The sequence below is a fragment of the Mobula hypostoma genome, chromosome 9 (genome assembly GCF_963921235.1).
Source record: "Mobula hypostoma chromosome 9, sMobHyp1.1, whole genome shotgun sequence".
NCBI lineage: Eukaryota > Metazoa > Chordata > Chondrichthyes > Myliobatiformes > Myliobatidae > Mobula > Mobula hypostoma.
Window position 1 is genome coordinate 84,792,727 of NC_086105.1, and position 24,211 is coordinate 84,816,937.

At 44.3% G+C, this 24,211-nt stretch overlaps 1 protein-coding gene across 1 annotated transcript in view; it reads right to left on the reverse strand.

Annotated features, from left to right (window-relative positions):
- The window catches only part of LOC134351826 (protein kinase C beta type), a 405,871-nt gene extending 382,106 nt beyond the window's left edge, over positions 1-23,765 (reverse strand). Inside the window, exons 1-2 of the mRNA XM_063058567.1 lie at positions 23,501-23,765; positions 23,374-23,405 (exon numbers count right to left, since the gene is read on the reverse strand). Of these exons, the coding sequence (XP_062914637.1) occupies positions 23,374-23,405; positions 23,501-23,667 (199 nt within the window). The 5' untranslated portion in view covers positions 23,668-23,765. The remainder of the gene's footprint in view (positions 1-23,373; positions 23,406-23,500) is intronic.
- Positions 23,766-24,211: the final 446 nt, after the last annotated feature.

Genomic DNA, 24,211 nt, shown 5'->3' on the forward strand with positions numbered 1-24,211 from the left:
TGTCACAGATAAACAGTCCTTGGCTCATCTCACCTATGCTTTTCTCAAATCCATTTCCACATCACTGTCAACTCATTGACAGAAAAACATGAGCCTCAAACTTTACAGGCACAAAATTCATCCTTCACCATGCTCAACTGTAGCCCCTCACAATAAGCTTCCAGAGAGGTCCCTTGGGAAAAAGGGAATGCCTCTCACATCCTACAAATTGCCTGTCCACAAAGGCCATTGACTGCATACACCACTACACCAATGAGCATCAGGCCAACTGAGGAAAACCAAGTTGATGCCTCCAACCCAGCCCATGAACATGATTGTTCAGTGATCTGGTTCTCCTGTAAAAGGCCAATCACCCCAGCACCAAGTTATGCTGAGCCAGCTCACATCATTCACACACACACAACATCCAGTGCCCAACAGACATTGCATTTTATGTTCTGTTAGAGGAAGAGCTTCCCTAAAGGGACCACAGAAAGGATTTAAGGATGTGGTCAAAGGATAGAGAAAAAAATTACGCACCCACAACATCTCAAAAAGGACCACAAGCATTCAGGGTGCTGCTGAGAATGCACATCAATTCTTTGAGATCACACTAAAGCCCAGTGCATGCACAGGGTAAGAGGAATCACCTCTCAAACCACCCACATGAGCATCTCCTTCTTCATCTATAGAATTCAAGGGAGCTGACATACAGTGCCTATAAAGTATTCACTCCCCCTTGGAAGTTTTTATGTTTGTTTTACAACATTGAATCACAGTGGATTAATTAGGCTTGTTCAACACTGATCGAAAGAAAAAGACAGTGAAAACAGATCTCTACAAAGTAATCCACATTAATTACAAATACAAAACACAAAATAATTGGCTGCATAAGTATTCACTCCCTTCAAGTCAGTATTTAGTAGACGCAACTTTGGCAGTAATTAGTCTTGAGTCTGTGTGGATAGGTCTCCATCAGCTTTGCACATCTGGACACTACAATTACTCCCCCATTCTTCTTTACAAAACTACTCAAGCTCTGTCAGATTGCATGGGGATTGTGAGTAAACAGCCCTTTTCAAGTCCAGCCACAAATTCTCAATTGGATTCCAGTCTGAACTCTGACTTGACCACTCCAAGACAATAACAGTGTTATTTTTAAGCCATTCCTATGTAGCTTTGGCTTTATGCTTGGGGTCATTGCCTTGCTGGAAAACAAATCTTCTCCCAAGTAGCAGTTCCCGATGCAGTTTGCATCAGATTTTCCTCCAGGATTTCCGTGTATTTTGTCACATTCATTTTACCCTCTACCTTCATAAACCTTCCAGGGCCTACTGCAGTGAAGCATCCCCACAATATGATACAGACACCACAATGTTTCATGGTAGGGATGGTGTGTTTTTGATGATGTGCAGTGTTTGGCTTCCGCCGAACAGTTGTTAGTCTGATGGCCGAAAAGCTCCATTTTGGTATCATAGAAACATAGAAAATAGGTGCAGTAGGCCATTCAGCCCTTCGAGCCTGCACCGCCATTCAGTACGATCATGGTTGATCATCCAATTCAGAACCCTGTACCTGCCTTCGTTCCATACCCCCTAATCCTTTAGCCACAAGGGCCATACCTAACTCCCTCTTAAATATAGCCAATGAACTGGCCTCAACTGTTTCCAGTGGCAAAGAATTCTACAGATTCACCACTCTCTGTGTGAAGAAGTTTTTCCTCATCTTGCTCCTAAAAGGCTTCCTCTTTATCCTCAAACTGTGACCCCTCGTTCTGGACTTCCCCAACATCGGGAATAATCTTCCTACAATAGAATTTTATACGTTTCAATAAGATCCCCCCTCAATCTTCTAAATTCCAGAGAGTATAAGCCTAGTCGATCCAGTCCTTCATCATATGAAAGTCCTGCCATCCCAGGAATCAATCTGGTGAACCTTCTTTGTACTCCCTCTATGGCAAGAATGTCTTTCCTCAGATTAGGGAACCAAAACTGCACACAATACTCCAGCTGTGGTCTCACCAAGGCCTTGTACAACTGCAGTAGTACCTCCCTGCTCCTGCACTCGAATCCTCTTGCTATGAATGCCAACATAGCATTCGCCTTTTTCACTGCCTGCTGTACCTGCATGCCCACTTTCAATGACTAGTGTACAATGACACCCAGGTCTCATTGCACCTCCCCTTTTCCTAATCAGCCACCATTCAGATAATAATCTGTTTTCCTGTTCTTGCCACCAAAATGGATAACCTCACATTTATCCACATTAACTTGCATCTGCCATGAATCTGCCCACTCACCTAACCTATCCAAGTCACCCTGCATCCTCTCAGCATCCTCCTCACAGCTAACACTGCCGCCCAGCTTCGCATCATCCGCAAACTTGGAGATGCTGCATTTAATTCCCTCATCTAAGTCATATAGATAGATAGATAGAGAGACAGAGAGAGAGAAAAAACAACTGGGGTCCTAGCGCAGAGCCTTGCGGTACCCCACTAGTCACTGCCTGCCATTCCGAAAAGGTCCCATTTATTCCCACTCTTTGCTTCCTGTCTGCCAACCAATTCTCTATCCACAGCAATACCATACCTCCAATACCGTGTGCTTTAAGTTTGCACACCAATCTCCTGTGTGAGACCTTGTCAAAAGCCTTTTGAAAATCCAAATATACCACATCCACTGGTTCTCCCCTATCCACTCAACTAGTTACATCCTCCAAAAATTCTAAGAGATTCATCAGACATGATTTTCCTTTCACAAATCCATGCTGACTTTGTCCGATGCTTTCACCACTTTCTAAATGTGCTGTTATCACATCTTTGATAACTGACTCTAGCATTTTCCCCACCACTGATGTCAGGCTTACCGGTCTATAATTCCCCGGTTTCTCTCTCCCTCCTTTTTTAAAAAGCCGGGTTACATTAGCCACCCTCCAATCCTCAGGAACTAATCCAGAATCCAATGAGTTTTGAAAAATTATCACTAATGCATCCACCATTTCTTGGGCTACTTCCTTAAGCACTCTGGGATGCAGACCATCTGGCCCTGGGGAATTATCTGCCTTTAATCCCTTCAATTTACCTAATACCACTTCCCTACTAACATTTATTTCCCTCAGTTCCTCCATCGCACTAGACCCTCGGTCCCCTACTATTTCCGGAAGATTATTTATGTCCTCCTTAGTGAAGACAGAACCAAAGTAGTCCTTGTTCCTTGTTCCCCATGATCAATTCACCTGTTTCTGACTGTAAGGGACCTTAACCATCTCCAAGTTTGTGGATGACACGAAGCTGGGCGGCAGTGTCAGCTGTGAGGAGGATGCTGAGAGGATGCAGGGTGACTTGGATAGGTTAGGTGATTGGTCTTAACCAATCTTTTTCTTTTCACATATCTATAAAAGCTTTTACATCAGACCATAGAACCTTCTTCCAGCTGACTTCAGAGTCTCCCACATGCCTTCTGCCAAACTCTAGCTGAGATTTCATGAGTTCCCCTGCCCCCCCCCCGCCCCCAGTAGCCTTCTGTTTGCCACTCTCCCATAAAGCTGCAACTGGTGAAACACTTGGGCAACAGTTACTGTATGCGCAATCTCTCTCATCTCAGCCACTGAAGCTTGTAATTCCTCCGGAGTTGTCATAGGTCTTGGTGGCCTCCCTCACTAATCCCCTTCTTGTATGGTTTTAAGAATGGCCTGTGCCATATTCTTTCCATTTCTTGATGATTCACTTAACTACTCCAAGAGATATTAAGTGACTTGGAAATGTTCTTGTATTCATCTCCTGACCTGTGCTTTCAATAACCTTTTCCACAGAGTTGTTTGTAGTGTTATTTTGTCTAGATGTAGTTTTTGCCAGAACACTGACTCACCAGCAGTTGGACCTTCCAGATACAGGAGTATTTTTACTACAATCAATTGAAACATCTTGATTACACACAGGTGATCTCCATTTAACTAACTGCAACTTCTAAAACCAATTGCCTGCACCTGTCATGATTTGGTGTGTCATATTAAAGGGGGTGAATACTTATGCAATCAATATTTTGTGTTTTATATTTGTAACTTTGTTATTTTTAAGCCATTCCTGTGTAGCTTTGGCTTTATGCTTGGGGTCATTGTCTTGCTGGAAAACAAATCTTCTCCTAAGTTGCAGTTCCCTTGTAGGGATCTGCTTTCACTTTGACATGAAAGAATCTTTTTCTGTTGATTAGTGTCAAAAAAACCCAAATGAAATCCACTGATTAAATGTTGTAAAACAATAAAACATGAAAACTTCCGATGGGGTGGGGGGTGATATACTATATGTCTTATAGACCATCTCTCTCGCTCCACAAACTGGAACTGTCATGTTATCCTCAACGCCGAGGGTGTGAGTAGAGAGCAGACACACAGAAGCCCCCTCTATCACTCCATGTGGCTGAGGGTGAAACTTTATGACATATTCGAACTAATACCAAAATTGCATTTGAAGCAACAGGTGGGTTTAAGGTTGCATAATTAGAGCATGATTTTTATATTTGCCCCAATGAAGGAGGAGAAGATGGTGGCGCGACGCAGCTCGCAGCGGCCACTCTGGTGGTGATGTCTGTTATTTGACAAGTAGGGTGCCGTGCACAATTCTGATTTGATGGAGACGGACATGAGAGCATGGAGGAACATCTGGTGAAACTTCTGAAATGCCTGCTTCGCTGCTGCTGCTACTGTGTAGTCCAGAATCTCCGGAGAAGGCCCCGAGTCCTCAGCTTTGCTTGTTGCTCGGCAGCTGGGGCAGGGTCGAAGCGCTCAGCAGAGGATGCTGCTCAGAGAGGCTGTGTCGAAGGGGCTGGCCGGAGGCTTGAAGTTTTCAGACAGACTCATAGAGTCCGCTGCAGTCGGGTGCTTCCAATGGTGCTGCATCGGCAAGTTGGCAGCGCTTGGAGGTTCATAGCAGGATGAGTTTCTCTCTTCTGCCACCTGCGTGAGATGATGAGTCTATCAGGACTTTGAGACTTTTTTTTAAAACCATGCCCATGGTCTGCTCTTTATCAAATTATGGTATTGCTTTGCACTGTTGTAACTATATGTTATAAATATGTGGTTTTGTCAGTTTTAGTCTTGGTTTATCCTGTGTTTTCTTGTGATATCATTCTGGAGGAATGTTGTATCATTTTTTAATACATACATTTCAAAATGACAATAAACAAGGATTAAGTGTCCTCATAATCTAATCTAATGGCTGGAGGAAAACATTATTTAGCAGCCACTCCATGGCACTGAATTACACTACCCTCACTCCTCCAGTCCCAGTAGCATATACTCAGCCCCAGCACCCATTCACTGTTCAGATGTGTGCTACTCTGCTGGGTCATACTCTGTGTGAACCATTGTCCTCCCCCAGTAAGGGACAACCCGTGGCAGTGTTGAGTGGTACGGGGCAAGTTGAAGTGTGGCCCTCAGTGACTGGAACTAACAGCTCCCGCTCCATGTTGAAAGAGGCTCTACCCTAACATTGCCTAAATTTCCAGCTGATGGGCAAGATTGAAGCACACCTCCCAGCCCTGTCTGTCGTTTTGTCTCCCCCAACCACTGATTTGTCTATGGTTATCACAAGCAAAACATTCCTTTAAACTGCAGTGTCAAAATTATTTTGCATGCAATTTCAAAACACCTGACTGGTGACTTCATCCGAATAAGAGACAAGTTGTTACAGATAACCAAGATGTAGGAATCTCAATGTCAGGAGCAACATTATTTCCTTGGATTACAAAAAAGATAAACAAAGGATTTCTCTCCATGGTTCACAAAATCGGAGAATCAAAGGATTACACTTTCAAAGAGCTTCATGATCCAAGACTCATGAAAATGCATCATTCAGCCTAACACATCCATATTAATCCCATGTTCATGGCATTTGTCCCATGGCCTTCCATGCCTTGGAGATTCAAGTGTTTGGACAGATACTTCTTGCATACCATCAGTAACTCAGCTTCTAACACTCTTCCCTGCAGTGTTTTCCAGGTGCTCATCCCTCCAAATCTCTAAACTATTATCCTAAATTTATGGCTCCAGTTATTTACATCTGATATAGGGAAAGGTTTCCTGCCGTTTACACTATCTATACTACTGATAATTTATGTACCTTGACCGTGGCTTTTATAACCACCTGTATTCCAGGGAAGACAGGTCCAGACCCATTTAACATAGACCTGGTTCATATTACCCCTCAAACTTCTAGACCAGTGGCCAATGTGGGACTATTTTGTAGACCTTACTGATGTTCATGTAAACTTCATGACTGTAGTACCCTCATCAATACATTGTTGCCTTGTCAAAATATTCATTCAGATTGGTCAGACAGAAAGTGCCCCGACACAAGCCTACTGCCCATCTATGATCATCCCTGCTTTTCCATGTCATTGGCAATACTGCCCCTCAGAATGTTTTACCTGACACTGATACTAATCTAACTGCTTTTCCTTGCAGCCTCTCTTGAAAAGAGGACATTTTCTGTCCTCTATCATGTAATATCTCACTTGTGACCAGTGGTAGCATCTTCCCCTGCCTCCTATAGCAGCCTGGGATGAATCTCATTCAGCTCTGGGAATTTACCTTCCTTTAAGCCTGTTAAGACAGTGGTCCCCAACCTCTGGGCCACGGACTGATACCAGGCCGCAAAACATGCAGCGGTACAGCGGTAGCCGGGACGCACCCAGCACATCTTTAAGAAAAAAGCCGAAATAAACAAGCCAATTAATTAGGTGCCACCCAGCACGTAAGTGTTGGCCCAGATCAGAGGTGATTGCTGATTTCACTTGCTCTACGCAATCGGCAATCGCCTCTGACCTGGGCCGGCATTTACGTGCCGGGCGGCACCTAATTAGTTTGCTTGTTTATTTCGGCTTTTTTCTTAAAGATGTGCTGGGTGCGTCCCGGCTACCGCAGCACCCCTGCATGCTTCGCGGCCCGCTATTGGTCCGCAGCCCGAGGTTGGGGACCACTGTGCTAAGACACAGAGTACCTCATCTTTGTTTATGGAGCCCTACACTAGAATTTCACCTGCCTCTTCACTGTCTTTTTCCTTTGTGAATGTCCAAGTATTCACACAGCACTATGCCATTACCTTATGACTTAGATTGGCCTGTTGTCTCTAATTGGCCCCACTATTCCCCTGATTATTTTGTCCTTAGTGTAAACTATACTTTAACCCTCACTGCCAATGATATTATTGTGACCCTGCTTTACCATTCTAATTTAAGCATCTCCTTGCATGTGTTTTTCCTATAAATACTCTAGACAGACCACCCCCATCTTTCATTCCCTACCTTTTCTCTTTTTCATACAACTCAATATACTTTGAGATCCAAGGCTCCCTGTACTTTGTATTGTAGTAATAATAGGTTACTCCTTTGCCACTCAGTTAGCCACTCCAACATGGGAGGAGTGCACATACTGTACAAGCAGAGTTATCAATAATGTTCAGTTGAATATCCTGCATGCTGGCATCTTGGTGTGCTCTGCACTATCCCTGAATATCAAATGCACAAGTGTAAATATCCAACTGCAGAAGATGCACTGTCTCTATTCCACAAGGAGTCTGTCCAGCATAAGTGAAATGCCATCATGGAATAAAGTTGGCCATTATAAAGTGGTTGATCTTCAATGAATTGATGCTACAGACCAAGTGAGATCCCCAACAAGAAAAAAATTATAGCAAGACAGTTTTCATTTGCATACATTTATTTTCTACTTAATAAAGCACCCCCTCCCCACCAAGACATTTGATTTCTCTAAACCAGGGACTGAGAGATGGCTCGTATGCTTTGAGAGATTTAGAGTTGCAATCAATCTCAGTCAGGCTTCAGAAGAGTATGAAGAACACTGATATACTGCATGGAGGACAAAGCAGATGACATCATGGGTGGATTAGGTCTGACAGATGCTCACAGAAATTACAAAAAATGTGCAGGACAAATACTTCACAGGAGAGTGAAATGTGAGATATGAGAGGGTAAAGTTCAACTCCAGAGAACAGGAGCCAGATGAAAGTGTAAATGACTTCATCACAGCATTGTCTGTCCTGTGAGACAACTATGCTTATGGAAACCTGAGAGATGAGTTCATTAGAGATAAGATTGTTGTCGGATTACTAGACATCAAATTGTCAGAGACTTTAGGTGGAGGCAAATCTCGCACTGGAGAAAGCTATTACAGGTCGACATTCACTAATCCGACTACCTGTAATCCGGTTCCTTCGATAATCCACACTGATTTCAAATTTTCCACACAACTGTAATTTCAATTTTTCCGGGCCACCATACCAATCTGCTGCACAGTGTTTTGGTTGCGCTGGATCTGTTCATGTGTTGGCGCACTCTTGTAAGCACAGACAGGCGATTCCTGCTTGTTTTCCTGCATTTATTAATATCATTTGCATGAGGCACAGCCGCCCAGCACCCGCCCGTCTCACCTGCCAGCAGCAGGGCAGCTGGCACGGGTGGGTCGGTCCGCCTTCTCGCCCGCCTGCCGGCAGTCATGCACTGCCCTCCGGTGTTGCCTGGCCAGCGCTCCGTTCTCTTTTGCCTACGACCTCAGATCAGACGTGGCGATCCGCTGAATTTAAGCATATTACTAAGCGGAGGAAAAGAAACTAATGAGGATTCCCTCAGTAACTGCGAGTGCAATGTAGTCTTTGGGGTAACTGCAAGTCTGTGTCTTTGCTATCGTTTAGCTCATGCTTGAGTGCTGGTAGTGGGTGCGCTTTATTTTTTTGCCGGTGGGGAGGGGGGATTGTTGCTCGCTGCCGCTTTCGCGCAGGAGGGAGGGGAGCGGGGGCAGAGGAACTTAGGGATTCTAACATTTAACTGTCATGCACTCTTTGGGACACTCTGTTTTCGCAGAAGATTGTGAAGAGAAAGCATTTCAGGATGCATATTGTATACATTTCTCTGACATTAAATGAACCTTTGTATCCTTTGATATTTTAAAGGTATAGCTATCTTAATGTAACCCTTCTGTAATACAGCATTTTCACTAATCCGGCACTCCTCAGGTCCCAATGGTGCCAGATTATAAATCGACCTGTACTACGGTCAGGCAGAGTGAGAATGTTCATCAGCAACAGGTAGAACTCAGACATGAAAACAATGCTGAGGTAAAGCTGAAAGTTGTACAAAAAGGGTACAAACAAAGTGCAGCTGACAGTAGAACTCAGATCAAGAACACAAGCAAAGAGCAGGTAAATATCCAACTGCAGAAGATGCACCAAGTCTCCACAAGGAGCTCTGTCCAGCAAAAGTGAAATGCCACCATGGAATAGAGTTGGCCATTATAAAAGTCAGTGTCACTCAAACACAGTTCTTCAAGAGGTCAAAGACAACCAGGATTCAGACAAAGAGAGCTTTCCTTGATGCTTTAGATTCAAGAAGACAAGGCTGGTGTACTATAGTTCAGTAGCAAAATGAGGCAGAGACATTCAAAATGAACACAAAACTGGTGAAAACAGGCATTACACTAAACCCAACAAAGAAAGTGCTCATGGGACCAGGGAAACACAAGCTCAGTGTGAAAGGGATGTACATTACTTTTACATGTAAAAATGAAAAAAAGTTAAAAGAGGATCTCTATGTTGTTCAAAAATCTCTTCTCACCATTACTGGGACGACAGACCATTGAAAAGCTGAACCTCATTGCAAGGTTGGAGTCACTAAACATTGTTCAGTGGCAGGAGAAGTACCTGGAGTTGCTCACAGGCCCGAGGGCACTGAAAGAAGAGTACCTTATCCAACTGAAGCTAGGAGTGACACACTACTCTCTGACCACAGTGAGGTGTATACTAGTCCCAATGATGAACAAAGTCAAAGATTAACTTGAGAGAATAGAGGTGGTTGACATCATAACTAGAGTGAATGAACCTACTAACTGGTGTGCTGGCATTGTTCCTGTTCCCAGGCCAGATGGCACAGTGAGCATCTGTGTTGATCTAACAAAATTGAGTAATGCAGTGAAGTGGGAGGTTTATTCTGCCCTCTGTTGAGCACACGTCGAGTATACTGGGTGGAGCAAAGTTCTTCACCAAACTAGATACAAACTTAGTGTTCTAACTCCTGAGTCACAGAAGTTCACAACTTTTATCACACCATTTGGACGCTATGCTTTCAGGAGACTCACTTTTGGCATCTCATCAGCCCCCGAAATCTTTCAGATGAGGATGAACCAAATATTGCAGGGAATGGAAGGAATAGTCTGCCACATAGACGATATACTCATCTTGGGAGGCTCAGATGAGGAACATGACAAAAGAGTGGAAGCTGCCTTGGAGAAACTTAAACAGTCTAGAATCACCCAGAACAAAAAGAACTGAGAACTTGCAAAGTTCGAGGTAAAGTTCTTTGGCCACCAACTATCCTCATAGGGAGTGCAGCCAATCTCAGATAAACTGGCAGGAGTTCATGGACAAGCTACGAATGTATCAGAGATCCACAATTTCCTTGGCATGGTAAACCAACTGGGAAAGTTCATTCCCAATTTGGCAGAGAAAACAAAGCCACTATGTGACCTCCTCTCTCAGAGAAAAGTTTGGACCTGGGACGCACCACAGGAGAAGTCATTCCCATCATTTAAAATAGATTTCATGTCTCCACCAAACTGGCATTCTTTGATCCAAACAACCAAGGTCTCAGCAGAAGCCTCTTCCTTTGGCCTAATGGAAAACTGCAGTGGTGTATGGAAACTGATGGCATTTACATCAAGAGCACTGACTCCTACCGAACGGCATTATGCCCAAATCGAAAAGGAGATGCTGGCTCTCGTGTGGTCTTGTGAATGCTTCAGCTGCTACCTGATAGGCACTGAATTCCTACTTGAAACAGACCACAAGCCATATGTCAACCTCCTCAACTTGAAACACTTGGATGACTTACCTCCACATCTGCAAAGATTCAGAATGAGGCTTATGTGATACTGTTATGACATTGGACATGTCCCCGGCAAATGTTTCACAACACCAGACACTCTGTCGAGAATGCCATCTAAAAGTGAGTGGATGGAAGCCAACTCCATCCTCATGGAAGATACCAACATCTACACAGCTCAGAAAGCATACTTGCATCAGAGGAAACTGGATGAAATTCAGAGTTGAAAAAGGACCAAATCTCCAGCAAGGTCACACAATACTAGGAGCATGGATGGCCAGCTAATCTAAAAAGAGTTCACAAATTCAGACCTTATTGGCTTGAAAGAGACACACTAACCATTCTTGATGGTTTGCTGCTGAAGGGCTCCTGCTTCTCAGTCAAATCCACTAAGGACATCCAGGCATCAAAAAAAAGTCACCCAAGAGCAAGACAATCTTGTGTGGTGGCCTGGTCTGAGCACACAGCTTGGAGATTACGTAAAGCAATGCGAAGCATGCAGAGAACTGCTGAACCTCTCCATCACAAAGAATTCCCAGACTTTCCCTGGCAAATTGCAGGCACAGACATTTGAGCCTAAAAGAAACATCTTATAACTGTGAATTACTACTCATAGAATGTTGGGGTGCCCAAGCACCTCCACATCCTCAGCAGCAGTTATACAGAACCTGAAAGTGGAATTCACTCGCTAAGGAACGCTAGACACACTTGTATCAGACAATAGTCCACTATTCAGCAGAACTGAATTCAAAGCCTTTGCTAGGGACTATGAGTTCAAACACCAGACAAGCAGCCCACGGTAGCCACAGGCTACTTCCTGAGGAGACTGAGGTGCTTTGGAGTATGCAGGCCTCTCCTTCACACATTCCACCAGTCTGTTGTCACCAGTACAATCTTCTATGCACTGGTGTGCTGGGTGATGACATCAACATGGGTGATGCCAGCAGGCTCAATAAACTGATTAGAAATGCTGGCTCTGTTACAGAAGTCAACCTGGACACACTGGAGACTGTGGTAGAACAAAGGACCCTATGGAAAGTCCAGGCAATTATGGACAATGTTTCTCAACCTCTGCATGCCACCTTGGCTGAACAGAGGAGCACTTTTAGTAATAAACTCAGACAATGTGCTGCTCCAAGGAGTGCCATATGAGGTCATTCAGCTCTATGAGTCAACCTATAGCCAGGGAAGTGACAAACACCCCTCCTGTTAGAATGTTTGTGGCAACTTATTTTTTAATCTTGCTACTTCTCTTCTAATATTTGTATATCTGTGCACTTGTAATGCTACTGTGACACTGTAATTTCCTTTGGGATCAATAAAGTATCTATCTAATGGAGGTGGAAAGAACAGTGCAAACTGTTAAGAGCCTCCTACTGAAGGCAAAAGACCCCTGCAAAGCACTGCCAGCTTATTGCTCCACACCTGTTTAAGAGTCTCCACCCGCTCCAACACTTCCAGGAAGTATACCAGATCAGATCATTTATCTGTCCCACTAAAAATATACTCCATAGCCTAACAGCTTAGGGCAAATGACCAAAGAGGCAGAATAATCCTCTCACTTTGCCACTCCCACGTGGGAGGAGTTCACATACCGTACAAGCAGAGTTATCAATAAAGTTTAGTTCAATATCCTGCATTTTCCCTCAATGTCAAACACTTGGCACCCTTACAGGAACATGTTGGTCCTGAACTCTGTTTCCCCTCGCCATTCCAAATGCTTCACAGTGCCTGTGAGCAGATGCTCACAGTCTAACTTTGCCAGGTCCTGATCTATTTTCATGAAGTTGGCCTTCCTCCAGTTTAAGATTATTATTCCTGGTCCAGGTGGTGTCTCTTCCACAGATGATGCCTGCCCAATGAGTTCCCCCAGCATCATTTGTTACATTCTGTGTCATGTTCAGTTTCCGAGAGAAAAGTTTTCCTGTCATCCCCTCACCACGACTCTACCATCAAAGCCAACAGTAGTTTCAAAGCTAATGGCCTGATCCTCCAGCTTTGCTGTGGAGCTATTAAACCACTTCAATCACTCCTGTGGTATTAGAACTGCTCAAATAGCAGTCACATCACAACAGATAGAGATAAGAAAGGCAGTCTGTTCCATCTGACATCCTTTCATGGGATCACTACAACATCTCAAGTGGTATTCCCGGACAGCTAGTAGCCATAGTAGTCACCTCTTGGACGGCATTGTGAAATGCTGTAAGCAATAGAAGTGTCTGAGTTCTCAACCAGACCAATGCTTACCACCTGAATTCACAGGAATACCTCATGCAAAAGGCTTTGGAGAGGGAGGACAATTGGAGTAACAAGCCTAGTTATAAACCTAGTACACAAACACTATACAGAGCATTATGTGCAGAATAATACGCCTAACCTTTTCCATCAGGTTTAAATTCCAAGAGAAGAAATTTGGTTTACTTGTTCAGTTACATATAATAAAATTAGCCCACTGCTCTACTCTCTATACCTATGACTTTGTAGAGCTCAAACACCATCTATAAATTTGCCGATGACACAACCACTGTTGGTAGAATCTCAGATGGTGATGAGAGGGTGTACAGGAGCAAGATATGCCAACTAGCAGAGTGGTGTCGCAGCAACAACACGACACTCAACGTCAGTAAGACAGAAGAGCTCATTGTGGGCTTCAGGAAGGGCAAGACAAAGGAATATGTACCAATCCTCATAGAGGGATCAAAAGTGGGGAGAGTGAGCAGTTTCAAGTTCCTGGGTGTCAAGATCTCTGAGGACCTAACGTGGTCCCAACGCATTGATGCAATTATAAAGAAGACAGCGACTATACTTCATTAGGAGTTTGAAGAAATTTGGCATGTCAACAAAAACACTCAAAAACTTCTATAGATGTACCGTAGAGAGCACACTGACAGGCTGCATCACTGTCTGGTATGGGGGGGGGGGGGGTGCTGTGTGTTATGGCACAGGACCGAAAGAAGCTGCAGAGGATTGTAAATTTGGTCAGCTCCATCTTGGATACTAGCCTACAAATTACCCAGGACATCTTCAGCGAGCGGTGTCTCAGAAAGGTAACGTCCATTATTAAGGACCCCCAGCACCCAGGGCATGACCTTATCTCACTGTTACCATCAGGTAGGTGGTACAGAAGCCTGAAGGCACGCACTCAGTGATTCAGGAACAGCTTCTTCTCCTCTGCCATCCGATTCTTAAAAGGACATTGAACCTGTGAACACGACCTCACTTTTAAAAAAGTATATTATTTGTTTTTGCATGATATTTAATCTATTCAATATTTGTATATTGATTTATTATTTTCTTTCTTCATAAATTGATGGAGAAGATCCTGAGAGGCAGGCTTTATGAACATTTGGAGAGGTATAATATGATTAGGTACAGTCAGCATGGCTTTGTCATGTTATGAGCCTGATTGAATTTTTTGAGGATGTGACTAAACACATTGATGGAGGTAGAGCAGTAGATGTAGTGTATATGGATTTCAGCAAAGCATTTGATAAGGTACCCCATGCAAAGCTTATTGAGAAAGCAAGGAGGCATGGGATCCAAGGGGACATTGCTTTGTGGATCCAGAACTGGCTTGCCCACAGAATGCAAAGAGTGATTGTAGATGGGTCATATTCTGCATGGAGGTCAGTGACCAGTGGTGTGCCTCAGGGATCTGTTCTGGGAGCCGTGATTTTTATAAATGACCTGGATGAGGAAGTGGAAGGATGGGTTAGTAAGCTTGCTGACGACACAAAGGTTGGGGGTGTTGTGGATATTGTAGAGGGCTGTCAGAGGTTGCAGTGGGACATTGATAGGATGCAAAACTGGGCTGAGAAGTGGCAGATGGAGTTCAACCCAGATAAGTGCGAAGTGGTTCATTTTAGTAGGTCAAATATGATGGCAGAATATATTATTAATGGTAAGAGTCTTGGCAGTCTGGCGGATCAGAGGGACCTTGGGGTCCAAGTCCATAGGGCGCTCAAAGCAGCTGTGTGGGTTAATTGTGGTTAAGAAGGCATACGGTGTATTGGCCTTCATCGATCATGGAAACGAATTTAGGAGCCGAGAGGTAATGTTACAGCTATATAGGACCCTGGTCAGATCCCACTTGGGAGTACTGTGCTCAGTTCTGGTCGCCTCACTGCAGGAAGGATGTGGAAACCATAGAAAGGATGCGGAAACCATAGAAAGGATGCAGAGGAGATTTACAAGGATGTTACCTGGATTGGGGAGCATGCCTTATGAAAACAGGTCGAGTGAATTCAGCCTTTTCTCCTTGGAGCAACAGAGAATGAGAGGTGACCTGATAGAGGTATACAAGGTGATGAGAGGCATTGATCGTGTGGATAGTCAGACGCTTTTTGCCAGGGCTGAAATGGCTGCCACAAGAGGGCACAGGTTTAAGGTGCCTGGGAGTGGTACAGAGGAAATGTCAGAAGTAAGGTTTTTTAAAAAATACACACAGAGTGGTGAGTGCGTGGAATGAGCTGCCGGCAATGGTGGTGGAGGTGGATACGATAGGGTCTTTTTAGAGACTTTTGGATAGGTACATGGAGCTTAGAAAAATAGAGGGCTATGGGAAACCCTAGTCATTTCTAAGTTAGGGACATGTTTGGCACAACTTTGTGGGCCGAAGGGCCTGTATTGTGCTGTAGGTTTTCTATGTTTCTATATTATGTATTGCATTGAACTGCTGCTGCTGCTAAGTTAAGAAATTTCACAACACATGCTGGTGATAATAAACCTGATTCTAATTCTGAAAATTAACCTCCCCATGGCCACTTAGAACTCAGAAGTAGATTGAAAGTTTAGGGAAAATCTCAAAACCATCTAACACTCATGCAACACTGAGGGAGTACAGCACAGCCATCCTTTGGATATACTGGTAAAAAGTAGAGCCTTGTGTCTAAAGATCTGTTGAAAAATAAATACATGCAGTCTTGATCAATTTGACCGTGAAACAGTAGCCATTTACATTCCTGCTGTTTGCATTACCACATGTTGCTGAGGGAAAATGGCTGCCATGTGTATCTATTAATCACTGTACCAGAAAATCTCCTCATTAATACAAACGATGTGACAATCAGCTTTATTAAAGCAAACTATTAATGTCTAGGTAACAACACTTACTTTAGGACTGTGATTCAAAAAGCTGGAGTAAATCATTCTATCATAACTGGGTGTAATCACTATATTGTATCAGCCGCCACTCAAACAAGTCGCATGTTTTTCTCATGTTGGAGAAGACCATAAGACGAGCAGAACTATGACGTCCAGTCCATCGAGTCTTCACCATTATTCCAACAGTTGATTTATTATCCCTCTCAACCTATTCTCCAATATTCTCACATAACATTTGACGCCTAAGAACCAACCTCCACTTTCAATACACCAACTAACTTAGCCTCCACAGACATCTGTGACAAAAAATTCCACAGATTCGTCACCATCTGGTTAAAGAAATTCTTCCATTCTGTTCTAAAGGAACATCCTTGTATTTTGAAGCTGTGCCCTCTGGTCCAAGAATCCCCCACTATTGGAAACATCCTCTCAGTATCCGCTATATCTAAGCCTTTCAATAATTGATAGGTTTCAATGCAATCCACTATACTTCTAAGCTCCAGCAAGTACAGACCCAGAGCCATCAAATGCTTCTTGTGTGTTAATCTTTCTATTCCTAAGATCTTTTTTGTAAACCTCCTCAGGGCTCTCTCCAATGCCAGCACATCCTTGCTTATACAAAGGGCCCAAAACAGCTCACAATACTTCAAGTGCTGTCTGACATAGGCTTTAAAGAGTCACAGCATTACATCCTTGCTTTTATATTCTAGTTCTCCTGCCTCCCTTACTGCAGATCAACCTGTAAGTTAATCTTTAGGGAATCCTGGACCAGAGCTCCCAAGTCCCTTTGCAACTCCAATTTCTGAATTTACTCCCCATTTGGAAAATAGCCAATGCCTTTATTCATTCTATGAAAGTGCACGACCATACACTCCCCTACACTATTTCATCTACTACTTCTTTGCCCATTCTCCCAATCTAAGGTCTTCTGCAGACTCCCTGCCTCCTGAATACTACATGCCCCTGCACCCATCTTAGTACAGCAAATTTGACCACAAAGCCATTAACCGCTTGATCCAGATCATTTGACACATAAGCGGTACCAACTTATACTCCTGCAACCAGGAAAGGTCCCCTTTATTCCCACCTTTTGCTCCCTGCTAGTCAGTCAATCTTATGTCCATGCAGATATTCTTCCTGTAACACCTCTCATCTTGTTTAGCAGCCTCATATACAGCACCTTAGAGTCATAGAGCACTATATCAGACAAACAAGCTCTTTGGCCCATCTAATCCATGCCGCACTATACTGACTAGTCTCATCGATCTGCCACTGCCTCCTTACCCCTCCCATCAGCATAGTTATCGAAACTCTTAGATGTTGACATTGAACCAACACCCAGCAATTCTGCTAGCAGCTCATTCCACACTCTCACCACCCGTTTAAGTACCCCACAATGTACCCTTAAACATTTCAACTTGCACTATTAACCCATGACCTCTAGTTCTAGTCTCACCCAATTCAGTGGAAAAAGACTGCTTGCATTTACCCTAATGAGGAGGAGAAGATGGTGACGCGACTGCAGCACGCGCAGCCACTTCGGTGGTGATGTCTGTAATCTGTCAAGTAGGGGACCGTGCGCAATTCTGATTTGATGGAGACAGACGTAAGAGTACGGAGGAACATCTGGAAAACTCCTGAAATGCCCGCTTCGCTGCCGCTGCTACTGTGTGGTAACCGGAATCTCCGGAGCAGAAGGCCCTGAAATCCTTGGCTTTGCATATTTCAGTGGCCGGGGCGAGGTCGAAGGCGCTCAGCAGAGGATGGCGCTTGGGAGGCTGTCTCAGAGAGGCTGGTCAGAAGCTCGAAGTTTTCGGACGGATGGACTCAGTCTCGGCTGCTTCCAAGGCATCAGCAAGTTGACGGTGCCTGGAGGTTTATGGCAGGGAGTTTCTCCCTTTTGCCGCCTGCTATCGGGGACTCGGGGACTTTTGAGACTTTTACCGCGCCCATGGTTTGTTCTTCATCAAATTATGGTATTGCTTTGCACTGCTGTAACTATATGTTATAATTATGTGGTTCTGTCAGTGTTAGTCTTTGGTTTGTCCTGTTTTCTGTGATATCACTGCGGAGAAACATTGTATCATTTCTTAATGCATGTATGCATTTCTAAATGACAATAAAAGAGGACTGAGTGTTCTCATAATCTAATCTATACTTCTCATCATTTTGTATATGTCAACAAATCTCCCCTCATTCTCCAACGATCCAGGAAATAAAGTCTTATGATATTCAATATTACCCCACAAGTAGGTCCTCAAGTCCCAACAACATTGTAAATTTCCTCTGTACCCTTTCAATCTCATTGATCTTTCCTGTACATTGATGGACAGAATTGCACACAATATTCCGAATGAGGCCTCACCAAGGTCTTATAAAACTTCAACATAACATCCCAACTCCTGCATTCAGTACTTTGATCAATGAAGTTAAATGTGCCAAAAGCTCTCTTAATGACCCCATCTACCTGCATCATACTTTCAAGGAATTATGGATCTGGATTCCCAGATCCCTGTTCTACTGCACTCCTCAGCATCCTACCATTCACTGTACAAGTCCTATCTTGGTGTGTCCTCCCAAAGTGCAACACTTCACACTTTTCTGCAATAAATTCCATCTGCCACTTTTCCAATGCATTTTACTAGATGTTCCAGATCCCAATGCAAGCTTTGATGAAGTTCCTTGTCCCCAATCTTTGTGTCATATATAAATATGCTGATCTAGCTTACAACATTATAATCCAGATCATTGACATAGATGACAAACAACAAAGGACCCAGCACCAATCCTTGTGGCACACCACTAACTCTAGTCATAGAGCAACAATCTACCACCAATCTCTGGCTTCTCCTGTGAAGCCAATGTCAAATCCAATTTACCACCTCATCCTTGATGCCAAGTGACAGAACCTTTTTGGCAAAGCTCCCATGGGGGACTTTATAAAAGGTCTTGCTAAATTACTGCAGATAACATCTACTGTTTTTCATTCAATTTTTCTGCTAACTTTTTCAAGAAACTCAATAAGATTAGTTAGACAGACCTACCATGCACAAGGCCACATTGACTACCACTAATAAGTCACAGTCTGTCCAAATACTTGATATATCCAGTCCCTTAGAATAGATTCCAATAACTTTCCCACAACTGATGTCAAATCTGCCTATAATCTCAAGTTTACTCTTACAGCCTTTATTAAACAACAGAACAACATTATCCACCACCTCTCCTATGCCTACCTTGTGCCTCTGCAGTTCCCTTTACTTGAATGTAATACAGACACATCTGGTTTTAGCTTCTCCCTTAACTGCAGACGGCGAATTCATCACATGCTCAATGCCCTTTTCCTCAAGGCTCACTAATCAAAACTGAAGCATTACACAACACCCAATCCAGTAATGCCTTCTTGTCTAGTAAGTTGCTCTAAAAGACATTTCATAGACATTCTACAAATTCCTCTCAAGATCCAACAACAAGCTGATTTAGCCAATCTACATGTATATTGAAATCCCCATGACCATCATAACAATGCCTTTTTTACATGTCTTTTCTATTTTCTATTGTACTTATATTCCACATCCTGGCTATTGTTCGGAAGCTTGTATACAATTCCCATCAGGGTGTTTATGCACCTGCAGTTTTTTAACTGTACCCACTAGGATCCTACATTTTCCGATCCTATGTCACCCCTTTCTAAGGATTTGATTTACTTTTTTTTTTAAAAACTAACAGGGGCATCCCACCCCTCTGCCCACATGTCTGTCATTTTGATACAATATGTATCCTTGGATGTTAAACTCTCAACCATGAGCTTCTTTTATCCATGACTCAGTGATGCACACGTCATTCTTGCCAATTTCTAACTGCGCTACAAGATCATTTACTTTATTTTGTGTGCTGCTTAAATTCAAACATATCACCTTCACTCCCACATTCAACACCCTTTCCAATCTGGTCTTTGTTACTGGACGTTAAATTTGTAAACTTTCTTTTTCTCCATTCTGGAGACTCCCATAATTTCAAACAAGAGAAAATTTATAGATGTTGGAAATCCAAGCAACACACACAAAATGCTGGAGGAACTCAGCAGGACAGGCAGCATTTATGGAAAGAACAGATCCTGATTAAGGGCCTCGGCCCAAAACATCAACTGTTTACTTTTTTCCATTGATGCTGCCTGGCCTGCCGAGTTCCTCCAGCATTGTATGTGTGTATTTTCCATCATCTCTCTTGTATTCACTCCCTTCTAATCTATCTTTACTTTCTCAAGCAATGTATCCCCCTACTATTCAGTCTAAAACCCTTTCCACAGCCCTAGTAATGCTATTCTCCAGGACTCCAGTCCAGCACGGTTCAGGTAGAGCCTGTCCCATCTGAACAGCACCCTCCTTTTCCAATACGGGTGCCAATGTCCCACAAATTCAAGCCCACTTCTCCTGTCCAAATTTTTGAGCCCCACATTTAGCACTCATATTTTATTCATCTGGCTTGCATACAGTTCAAGTTGTAATCCAGAGATTACTACCTTTTTGGTTCTGCATTTTAGTCACCATCTTCTCAAATTTCCTCAGCAGAACCCCTTTCTTTGTTCTTTCTACATCTACCCACATGTATGAAAGCAGGATCTTTACTCCCCCCACTCCAAATTCCTCTGCAGATCAGATGAGACATCCCAAAACCAAGCACCAGCCAGACATGGCCTTTGGGACTCTCAATCCTTGGGACAGAGAAATGCGTGTAATGCTCTCACTATACTATACATTTCTCTTCTTCTCCCTCTTGAAGGGCACTCTCAATGTGCCAGACATAAACTGGATCATCAAGATCATAATCTGACTTTTATTAAACCAGCCAGTTCAACTCATGCAGTTCCACTGCTACACCATTCAGCAGAAAAATAGACAAGTCAGAGGGCAGCTCCAGACACAGACTGTTCAGAGGCCCCACGCTGACCAGAGCAGCAGAAATTAGTCTGGAGAATTTAACAACCCACAAGCTTACTTAATGGTCATCTTTCCCCGAGAGAGGAAACTGGCTCTCCTCCTGCATGGTACCCATAGCTCCCAGTGCCACCTTCAGTCCCAGAATGTGCACAAAGGACTGCAAGATGTGTGAATGAGCTGCAGAGATCATCCCAAAATACCCGGTCATGTCACTTCCTCCACATTGCTCTGATGTGTGTGGGTTCTTGCTCTTGGCGTACATCCAAGAACACCTTGGTACTCTCCCCATGCCCCTTATACTCTTACACTCCTTCACACAAATTAATGTGTATCCCTTTCTGCCAGCCTCAGGAATGTGCCTGTAAATATTTTCACTTGTTATAAAAAAAAGGGCACCTGACACTACATGGTGGCCGTGATGTTGGAAACACAGTAATCACTATCACTGAACAGCACAACTTGCCCGCACAGCTGAAAACCCAAGCCCTGCCCTGATATCCTTCTAGCAGTGAAGCTCAAAAGCAGCAAACCCTTGGCTACTTGCCAAACAGGTGTTTATAATGTACTTTGAAAGAGGACAATGTAAAAACAAGATGTGTTTCCACACATTATGACTGGCAGGTAATTACATTTTGACATACTCTTCACTGAAGATGAATCTCTGAAGTAAATCCCCTAAAAACTGCGTCACTTACTGTGCAACATCAACTCATTCTGTGATTCTTCACAAAATATCTAGAATTGTACAGTTAGAATACAAATTGCATTTTACTTTAAGGTTTTAAAAGGAATTAAAATGTCAATATTTTATAAACAAAGACACTCCCCATCTGTTCACACTGAGTTTGTGAATCACATACAAACATAGAACACGGTGAAACCACTTGCTCACAGTGAGAACAGATGGAGAAATCTCAATTTTCAAACCTTTAACAGGTCTGAACTTAAAGGAGTTCATTTGGTGTGACTTCTCCTGTCAGAGGAATTTTCATCATCCCCCGAATGTTCCAGTTAAAGAAATTACCAGGGAGAAACACCGTTCCTAGTATCCCAGAAATAACACAGCAGGAACACAGTGAGCCCAAAAGCCATTGGGTCCATCTTCCAGACATCAGCTGAGGACAGATTCTGCCTAAGTGCCAAGGAATTGATCAGTAATCAACTTGCTTCCTGACCCTCTGGTCGTTGCAAGCCATAACAACCTAACTGGGCCGGTCATGCCAAATTCTAAAGCAAAGTCCATTACCTTGAAATTCAGCTTAGTAGGAATTTAGATCGTCTAAATTGTGTTTTCAAACTTCAGCACAACACAAATCTACCTACAGATCCTTCTCAAAACACCCCACAGGAAATGGAGACCGTGTCTCAAAGGCGCCTCCATTTCTCTTCCTTTCACTTCAGCTGGGGTAGACTACTTCGGATTACAATCACTCACACAATGTATTTCTAAGTCATTGGCTGCAGATAACACCATCCCTAATGCAACCAGCTTCGCTCGCTTTCCCTCAATATTCTGCATCCACTGACAATGGGCGAATTTCACCATGGGCTGAGCCATTCTCATCGGTGGAAACCCGCCTCTTCCTGAGCCACATTTACACGCAAGATCTGCATGATGGTAAGCAGCGGACTATTTCTTTGAGTGAAGGCGGGGGTCCTTCCCAACATTACTCCATAAGACAGGTCTAGTACTGACCCGCGCTGTCTGAAAAATTACGTTTATTTTTGAATGTATCCGGGAGCAGGTGTGGTTTGCAGTGAACCCAGCGCTGTCGATAAGCGATGGTTTTAAAGCAGCCACTCGCTCCGCTATCATTCTGAAACAAGGTTTCAGGGCCGTCAGCCTGAAAGACCCTTCTTTGATACGCCAGATAGGAAACGATTTCTTTTCAAGTTTCCGTTTGAAAACAGGAAAGGGTGGGGTTAATAAAATACATTCCGGTAAAATCTTCACCAAAACATCGCTGAAGGGGGAAACGGCGGCGTGATTTGCAGCCTTAGTAAAACTGACAATAATAAACATGTTTTTAAAAAAGTGAGGGGAGGTTAGTCAGAGAAAAGCAGGTGAGAAGGAGCTGGGCGGCGCCGGACAAGGGTCGCCGGAGGGAGTTTTACAAACTCTGGGACAGGGCTATCAGCTCGAAGGTGCGATGGATGGGTGGGGGGTGGGGGGTGGGGGGGGGTAGAGTAGGAGGGGTGCAGGGCGCCAGGATTTCCTTCCCGGTGGCGAGACAGTGGGTAAAACAGGAGCGCCACCTGTATGGGGACAAACAAGCCCGGATAATCCCCAACCACCGAGCATCAACCGCCACTCTCTACAATATGCGCCACCTTCTCCGGGTGAGGGGAGGGGGCAAGTCCGGGTGCGGGCCGAGGGTATCCCAGCGCTCGGTGGTGACAGACGCATTAGCCCGGGTGGGGGAGGAAACAGCGCCGGACGGTACTGAAGCCGTGGGAACGCCCACCTTGACACTGGAATCCCTGCTTGCCGAATCCCCTGTGGAAGCAAGAGAGAGAGGGTGGTTAACGCTGGGGAGAGAGAACGAAGAGAGGGAAACGATAGAGGAGAAGGTAGGGTAGAGCGGCGCTCACCAGATGAAGTCTGTGCAGTGGCTGCAGAACGTGGGCTGCTTGAAGAAGCGGGCGATGAACTTGTGGTCCTTCACCTCGTGCACGTTCTTCTGCCTCAGGGCGCCCTTACGGGCGAAGCGAACTGTGTTCTCTTCGCCCTCCATCGCCGGCTGCATCGTGTCCACCATCTATCCGCCACTCGGAGCTATTGCTGTGGCTGCAAACCCACCGGCTGGCAAAGAGGTATCGGGGCCGCTCCGCACGTCAGCTCGCTCCTCCCTCCACCCGAGAATACTCGCTCCGCCCCTCGCTCCTCCTTTCCTGGCGTATCCTCACCTATTCCCTCCTCCCGGGGCAGGTCGCTCTTCCACTCTCCCTCTGGGGATGGCCCCCTCCTTTCTCCCTCCCCCCCCCCCATCCCACGGTAGTGCCCTCTCTCTACCAGCATGCCAGCAATTGCCCCTGCCCTGCCCCGGGACCAAAGTCACTTCCCCCAACCCCCAGATCGATGAGCGACCGTCACCAATTTCCACTCATCGAGCACAAATGTTCACAAAGTCTCCCTTATCCAATGTTGCCTGACCGCTGAAACTTTCCTTCCTCCAACACCTGCCTTTTATTGTCAAGTTAATCAGAGTCAGTTTTAATATCAACAGCATAGCTATCGCAACAGTACAATGATGAATAAGTCAAGAGAAAAAAGTGGAGTTACATTAAGTATATGTCTATGTC